The following is an 8,738-nucleotide window of genomic DNA, read 5'->3' as shown; positions in this document are numbered from 1 at the left end:
AGAGAAGCAGAGAAAGGTTGATTAGAATATAGTAAGAGAATTAGGTTATAGATGAAAAGGTTGAATGAGAAAGAAATTGGTGATGAAAGAGTATAGATTTGGTGGGCATAAGAATAAATAGATTGTAACACGGATTACATACGTGCGAATGAGAAGAATATGTAGATGGCATTAACCATGGATAAACCTTCGAGGCACAAACGAAACCCTAACAGAGCACAAAACAAAACCCTAACAAAGCACGGTTATAAAGAGTGTGGTGTTATAGTTTATTGTGATGATATAGTGCAAATACTAATTCAATTGTTAAAACAACACTAATCATTATGATATAGTTTATTGTTATAGTTTATTGGTGATGATATAGTTTATTGTGATGATATAGTACAAATATTATTATTTTATCTTATCATTATGTACACTAATCATGAAGACTCAAGGCCTAAATACGTGTGATATCAAAATTCAAAGTGAATTACTAGACTTACATGAATATTAGACTTAAATATTCAATTTATTTTTATAAAAGACAAAAGTAAACAATCAATAGAAGTTCGTGGATGATTCTAACACTAGTAACAAAGGGGGAAAAAAAAAGAAATAACTAATCGTAACATAATGATCATTGATTCTTTTAAAAAAAAATTAAAGAATTAAACGAAAGTTGTAATTGGTAAACATGATTACTAAAACTAGTTCTTATACGAATGCATTACACAAGTTACAACACTATCAATATATTTACATGATTACACCTATCTTGGATAAACAAAAACCTATGATTGTAAACAAAATTTTATTTATTAAACGACTTTAATTTCAAGGTGAGTTACCAAGTGATTATTCAATTTGGTTCCTACTAATAAAATGGATCCTTTCAATAGGGTAAATTATTAACTGAATTCTTTCTTAGAGTGTGTTTGGTTTAGAAGTGGAAAAATAATAAATAAATTTCAGATGAATGAATAGGTATAAAATTAGAGTTTATTAGTGTTTTTGTCCATAATAATATAACGAGAATATACATTTTTAAAATTACATTGATTTTATCTTAACATTATAGATTATAGTAGAAAAGACTTATAGAATTAAATTATTTTTACAAAAAAGTCATAGGGACAAAGGTCCTGTCAACTAAAAAAATCATGATCTTCATAGATTAAACAAAATTAAATAATAATTTTTTTAGTTATTATTTTCATATAAAAGAGTTTACTTTTTTACTAATAATTAATTTAACATCTATTATCTAAACTTGAAAGAATTTAATGTGTATACTTTTATATTTTGATTATGTGTTAAGTCTGTTGCACAAATAAAAATAATTAGTTTTTATACTTATTTAAAAATAATCTCTCTCTCTCTCTCTCTCTCTCTCTCTCTCTATATATATATATATATATATATATATATATATATTAGTATAAAAAATTTATATTTATAGTTATAAAATTAACTCAAAATTAATTATTTTTTTGAAACAATTGAATCTTAATTCTAATTATTAATCACAATAATAGTATTCTCTCCAAATTATATGTAAAATATTTGAAAAGAGAAGTAAAAATATAGATTAAAAAGATAAACTATAAACAAAAATTTAAAACTAAATTTAAAAACTAAAAAAAATGCATATAATAATAATAGTATCAATATATTTTTTATATGAATAATATTACTGGATATTTTTAATTATTTTATTTTATTAATTTTATTTTTTGTAGAATAGAAAGATGAAGAGAGATAGAAAATTTGAGAAAAAGATAAAGAAGAAGAAGGAGAGATGAAGTTTGTTAATTTTGGAGAAAAAATTATTTTAATTATAATGAAAGAATATCTCGTGACTTATTTTGGTTCGTTAAATTAGTAATATAAAATATAAATTATAAGTTATATATAGAGTGGGAAGGATAGAGAAAAATAGAGGAGAGAGATAGATGAGAAGATAGAGGAATAAAATTTATTATTTTAAAAAAAATATTTCATCTCAATTTTAATGATTATTATATGATATATTTTAGTTGTCAAATTAATAATATAATATAGTTATATTTCAATTTTAATTTTAATTTTAATTAGAGAATGTCATATTGTACATTTTTATTGTCAAATTTATAATTAATCATTGATAATGATATATACGAGAGATAGAGTGAGTAAAGAAATGAGAGAGATAGCAAAAGGGTCAAAAAGAGAAAAAGAGAAAAAAAAACTTTTTAATTTTAACAAAAAAGATTTTATTTTAATTATAATAAAAAATTATGTATACCATATTTTAATTATGCAGAAGCTGCACTGCCGCAACGTTGCCCTACTGTATGTGATCCGCCATTGCTCCACTCCCCGTTTCGCCGTTTCTGCTTCGGCTTCGGCTTTGGCTTCTGCTTCTCTGCTTCCAATTCTGCTTCTGCATATGCATCTGGATCTGCTTCTTCTTCTACATCTGGATTTGCTTCTTCTTCTGCTTCTGCATCTGTTTTTGATTCTGCTTTGTTTATACTTTGCTTCAACTTTTGATTATGTTTTTTATTCTAATTTTAATTTGTTATTTTTCTGATTTTATTATTGTTGTGTGTTAATTTTGTTGTTAGATTTGATGTTGTTAATTTCTGCATTTGAATAATCTTGAATCTGATTATTGGGATTTGGTGGAAGTAAGGGTGGTAGTGGTAGTTCTGCTTTCGGTGAATTTTGGGAAAGAAGGGAGATTGGTATTTTCGTTCGAAGAACAATTTTAAAATTAAGTTAAACTTTTGGGACCATTTTGTAACAAAAAAAATATCGGAGACGAAATAAATTTTCAGCCTTTACGTTAAGAACCGAAATCGTATTTAACTCTAATTTTTTCTTTCCAACCAATGCTCGGCTTAAATTAGAGTTGATTCCATGTAAAGGTGAGAGATCACAATACTCAGCTTGAGAAAGCAGGGGAAGCAAAGCATCTTCTATGCCTTTGAAGATGGACAAATGGCGTGGCACAGCACCAAAGTAACCCACTTATATTAAAGACTACGGTACATCTTTGAATAGAAATACCTTCTTAGTAGGGTGAAAAATTTTAATATAGAAAAACCATGGATTTTTTTTTGTTTGACTGTATACACAAAGCAGAATTCGATCTTCACATTTACTTAAACAAACAAGTAAACTAATCATTAGACTAGTCTAAATTAATTAAAAAAAACCATGGATATATATGTCCAAAAATGGCACTGATTGTGTTTTTGACGCATATACGGAAGCAACCAATTTGCTCGAGGCAAAAAACTCTTTTCAATGGAGACAAAAAGCACGGGTCAACAATATTGGAGTAAACAAATTTTCCGCTTCCAACGAAATTACTATTTTTACTTTTATTCAAAAAATTGTCTTTGACTTTTTGGATATAAAATACTGATTGCGTCTTATGAAATCACTCATTCTAAAAACTTAAATTAGTAAATAGAGACAATATCAATAATTATATCTCTAATGAATGACAATTAATTAGTATAGAATACAATTCAAAAATACTTGTTAGTTTGTTATTGGCTAAACTCCTGTTAGTTATCTAGCAAAATTACTCTAATAATCTTAGAGGACACAAAAAGATAACTTATTATATAAACAGACAATTTTGTTTTTGAGAAAGAAATTTAGTTAATTTCTAGTTTTTTTATATTGATTTTAAGTTTCTTATTCTATCAAGTAAAACCTCAACCAACAACTAATCTCTAACCCTATCTAAGTTCACCTTTCAATTGATAAGAGACTAAACATGAAACATGTTACATACATGCTACTCTTAAGGACAGAATCTGGTACGTGATATTTAAACAACCCAAACAACTACCAGTTCTGCCGAAGGACTCAAATTAAATTATTGAAATAAAATACTTCAACTAATTAAGGTAGAAGATATAGGTATATATTTTTTTTAAAGCAATATTGATCTTTTATTTAGATCAGACAAAAGAGTAATTTTCTAGTTAGAGCAACAAATCAATAATTAAATCCCTCCTACACAAATTCCCCGGGATTATTGATTTCATATTCAAATTTGGATATGAAAGTGAAAATTCTCATCAACCAACTAACCTGGGCTATATTCATTTTAAATTCTAATGTAAACACATATTAATTATTCATGTTGGTGAAGCCAGCCTATAAACAAAACCTGCATCATTTGATTATATAACAAAATGAGACAATACTAATTATACTAATGCATTTTTTTTTAACTCAGACCAAGTACACAAATCAATTGAATCCAATGCCTGTATCTAGACACAATTGAATTGGCACAACATTTTCTATGCTACATATAGAAATCATGTATAGAACATATAGCACATGATCAAGCAACTAATCTGAAACTAAACTAAAGCATGGGGATAAACATAGAGAGACAACAGCAATGTTGGCAAATTGTTCCTTACAAACAAAGCAATTTGCTTTGCGATCAAGTTAACAAAGGAACAATGGAGATAGAATTTAAACCATAGAGTCAATTAATTACTAGATGGAGGTGGGGAAGTCATGATTAATAATAATACCCACAATTGAAGTGACATACTAATAATAAAAACGGCGGAATCTACCCAACTAGTCAAGAAAGCATATGGGTATGATCCATTGATAATCCTAAATTAAATTACACAAACAATTACATAAATTGCAGTAGTAAGTTCTGAAGCACCTTCAAGAAGTGATGCTAGTTTAGCATCTCCAAAGCGAGACGGACACGAGGTCTTTTCGCTGCCAGCATAGAACAAGAGATGAATGATTTCGATCCACTTGAAATCCCCGCACGGGCGCACGCTGCACCAGACATTCTGCTTGAGCTTCTGTGAAGTTACTGAATGTGAACGATGAGAATCCTGATTGAGCAAAGAGGTTCCTCCAATGAGGTAGCTTTTCTTGTGAATGATAATGGTGGTGACCCACGATTACTTTTCTAATAGATGGTTGGATGAAGTGCTTCTCAATCTTTTGGAGGACATCTAGGTTCACATTCACAGCATCAAGCGACTCGAGCAAGGCTGAGTAATATTGAAGAACATGGACTACCTTGGTTGGAAGAGGCACATCGTTTCGGTCGCAATTCCTGCCCAAAGTAACCACCACTTTTGGCCTAAGCTGCTTGACAAAGTGAAGGACCGATGGAACAAGCGATGGATGATGAGTGAAACAAGAAAGTGGCATATTTACAGCAACTGCCTCGTTATCGAAGAATTGACCGGCCAGGGGAAAGGACGGAGAGCTCAATGATTCGATGTTCAAGATATGGAGCTCAAATGATAAGTTGATGTCTTTTGCATATTGACTTAAATTCTCTCTTGTAAAACTGAGCTCAACCTCATCGCAGGTTGAGGGCGATACCACGGCAGTAACTCTAAGAGAAGATGCACCGCTATTTCTCAAGGCAAGCTCTTGCATAAAAGAAGACCACTGCACTCCAAACCCAATATCGAAGTCAATAATGTGAATTCGATCGAACCTTTCTACAGCTTCGATGAGGGCTTGATTAGAAGTGAAGTTTGCAAACTGGAGAACCGGTGATATCTCTGAAAATGATTTATAAGCTCCAACTTTGAATATGAAACTGATAGGTGAGAAAGCTGTTAAATTGGAGATGTTTGAATGGGGCAGTAGTTGCAATGCCTCCTTCATGTAGAGAGCAGCCCTTTGAAAAGGCTTGCCGATCGGGGAGAGCTGGTGATTGAGCCGCGCCAATATCCCTTGCGCAAGAACCGGATTACCAGCTTCTATCAGCTCAGCAGTCTTGTAAAGCTGGTCAAACATAGCCTGCTGAAGCTGGTTGCTCGCCTCGTCTCCGGCAGAACTCACCTTCTGCTGCTGACTATGATTAGGAAACAAAGGAAGCTGGGCCTGCTGCTGCCTCCTAGCAAATTGCTCCTGCCCCGAATCCAAAAGGGGTAATCTCGGCACCTGATAATTGTGACCGACGGCTGCATCGGAAAGAGGGCGCTTCGCTGGTTGCTGAGAGTAAACAACATGTTGCTCTTGCATTTGGGGGTATGTCAATGGCACAAAGAATGAAGGATTCTCTGAAAACTGAACTTGATTATGATTCATCATAAACTGAGGGTTGATAACCTGAGGCTTCTCATCCACAATTCCAAACACAGGCTGCTGAGAGCCAAACACACCTGCAGCTGGAGATGTGGAGGCTAACATAGGATTGTTACCGGATGAAAACATGGGTTCAGCAAGCCCACCGGTCTTTGCAATGTGACCATCCGTATTCTCGGCCCCAAGGAATGGGAAAGCAGGATAATTCCCTGGCACAGAAGGGTCCATAATCAAGCCTCCTTGATCCACAACACCAAACGCTCCCGAACTGAAATCAACATTGTGAGAGCCAGTTTGCAAGAGCTTGGTCAAACCAGCAGAAGGGTCCTCAACATCACCCATGATTAACCTCAGAATGGACTGATCTTGACCCTCCCAGTCATCCATCATTCTTGTACCGCCACATTTCTCCATGGATCCTTCTGGAGGAGGAGGAGGAGGGTTCTCTGAGGTTAGTGCTGCAGCAGAGGCTGAGCAGCCACCACCACCACCACCAGCACTACCTTTGCTTGTGCTGTTGTTGCTGCTACCAAGAGAAGAGGACATTGTGCAGGAGGATGAAGGAGGGCTTTGGCTTCTTCTTGAGTCAAGAACAGATGTGGGCTCAGTGCAGCCCACATAGCCTTTGTTCTCTTCTTCTTCTTCTTCTTCCCGTCTCCTCCACTTTTCTTCTTCTTCTTGTGGTGGTGGTGGCTGATGGATACTATGATTATTAACAAGTTGCTGTTGATGCTGAAGCAGTGAGAACAGATCTGTCGCAGAACAATAAGAAGAAGAGAAATCCAACACTCCCTTCCCTTGAAATTCCTCAGAAGGAAAGGGCATCGCCTTCATTTAAGAAAGCTACCAACAACAACAACAGCACCAACAAGAACCCACACAACCACCCACACAAAAGACTCCAGCTTTTTTCAAAGTTTGAACCTTTTGCCTCCACAACCACACCCACAAAAGAGAACGCAGCAATGGGGCTTGATTTTACAAATCCAGAACCAAGGCTTAGAAATTAAGCTGATTTCGAAGCTGAGAGATACAGGGAAAAAAATGAGTTATCTTTTTTGGATTTGAAAAAGAAAGCTCTAAATTTTTTGTGGGATGTTCCCAAATTGTTGATGTAAACAATAAAACAAACACATGGTGTTCAAAACAAAATTATATTTAAAAATCAAAAGAAAGAAAAACAAAAATGAAAAACATGGGCACCTCTAAAGCTTGTTGTTTTGTTGTTGTTGTTGTTGATGATTGTGTGGGTTGTTATTGAGCTCCAAACAGTTCCAGTGATGGGTGAAAGCCATGAATGTGATTCTATTCTCCTTTTCTTTTTTGTGTGTGGCAAACACTCTTTGTTGTTGCTTGTGTTTTTCTGGGATGGGATGCGTGCAGCGTATAAGAGTGGTAAAGTGCTCTCTCTCTCTCTCTTCACACTGTTTCTACTTTTTTTTCTTTTTTTTTTCTTGGGATATATATAATAAAATGTTTGTAATATTATTTAATTTTTGTTTTTATTTTCTAATTTGTGTAAGCTTGTCTGCATACGTAGTTTTCCCCTCTGCCTGGTAGGGTTGCTTGCTGTCACTCTCAATGCATTTCCCACACTCTCACATGTGGCGCGTGTGGTTCAAATCCCATTATTCATATCTCTCTTTCTCTCGTTCCTTCAACCTAGCCCGATTTTCAAGGGTTACTCATTAGGACATTACCTTAACTAGTTCGGTTTTAGTTACATTTTACTAATCCAATTCAACTCAATACATTTTTTATTGAGTAAATGGTTAAAAAAAATTGAGGGCCCTAATTTTGCTGGTTGGTCTAATTAGTCTCTTAAATTATTTTCACTTATTTGTGGTTTATAACTTGGAAGTTTTTGTTTTTGTTTTTTTTTGTTCTTTTATTACTCTTTGCCTATGTTTGAAATTTTTTATATAGTTTATTATGTAAATAAAACATATTATATATATACATAAAAAATCAATCATTATCTATTATGTATGAATATATGTTATTTAATTTATTTTTAATATATATTATATAAAAATTATTGATTTGGTGAAATATATATTTTTATGTACCATATTTATCTACTATTTATTTTTTGTCTATTTTTTTATAGTTTTTACTTTATTAAAGTTTGGGGTTAATAAAATTGTGTTTAATAAAAATATAGATGATATCTGAATGAGTAGTTTGAGTTAATTTGTATGTAGGTAAATTTTATATGTCTTATTTGGTGAGGTTTTGAAATGTATTTAGCCTGGGTGAAAAAATTGTGATTTGTGGTTAGTGAGTGATGAGATAAATGGCAAAAGGGAAATGGATTTTTTCTATTTTTTTTTATTGGAGAGAATAAAATGTGATTTCACCTTTAATTTTATAAATAGGATAAAAATTAAATAAGAGAAAATAATAAAGGGTAAAATTAAACACTGAACACTATCTAATTTTTTTTCTACTGGAGATAATTTATTCCGTTAACATATTTATTCTCCTATTTAAGTCGAGATCTATACAATTGATCCAAAAAAAAATGTATTGAATTGATGAGATAGACACAAAAAAACTTATTTTATAGCATAATAGAATTATCTTTAAATATTAAGGAACATTAGTAACAACAACATTATTATTATTATTATTATTATTATTATTATTATTATTATTATTAT

The 8,738-nt window shown here is 32.2% G+C and overlaps 1 protein-coding gene across 1 annotated transcript; it reads right to left on the bottom strand.

Annotated features, from left to right (window-relative positions):
• Positions 1-4,397: 4,397 nt before the first annotated feature.
• LOC130961194 (scarecrow-like protein 27) lies at positions 4,398-7,498 on the bottom strand. Its single transcript, XM_057886939.1, has 2 exons — positions 7,279-7,498; positions 4,398-7,098 (listed from the first exon to the last, which is right to left on the bottom strand). The coding sequence occupies exon 2, from the start codon at positions 6,907-6,909 to the stop codon at positions 4,699-4,701; it is 2,211 nt and encodes a 736-aa protein (XP_057742922.1). The 5' UTR covers positions 6,910-7,098; positions 7,279-7,498; the 3' UTR covers positions 4,398-4,698.
• Between the last annotated feature and the right edge of the window lie 1,240 nt (positions 7,499-8,738).

The sequence above is a fragment of the Arachis stenosperma genome, chromosome 2 (assembly GCF_014773155.1).
Source record: "Arachis stenosperma cultivar V10309 chromosome 2, arast.V10309.gnm1.PFL2, whole genome shotgun sequence".
Classification (NCBI taxonomy): domain Eukaryota; kingdom Viridiplantae; phylum Streptophyta; class Magnoliopsida; order Fabales; family Fabaceae; genus Arachis; species Arachis stenosperma.
Note: the sequence above shows the minus strand (reverse complement) of the source record. Positions and strands in the feature narration are given on the sequence as shown.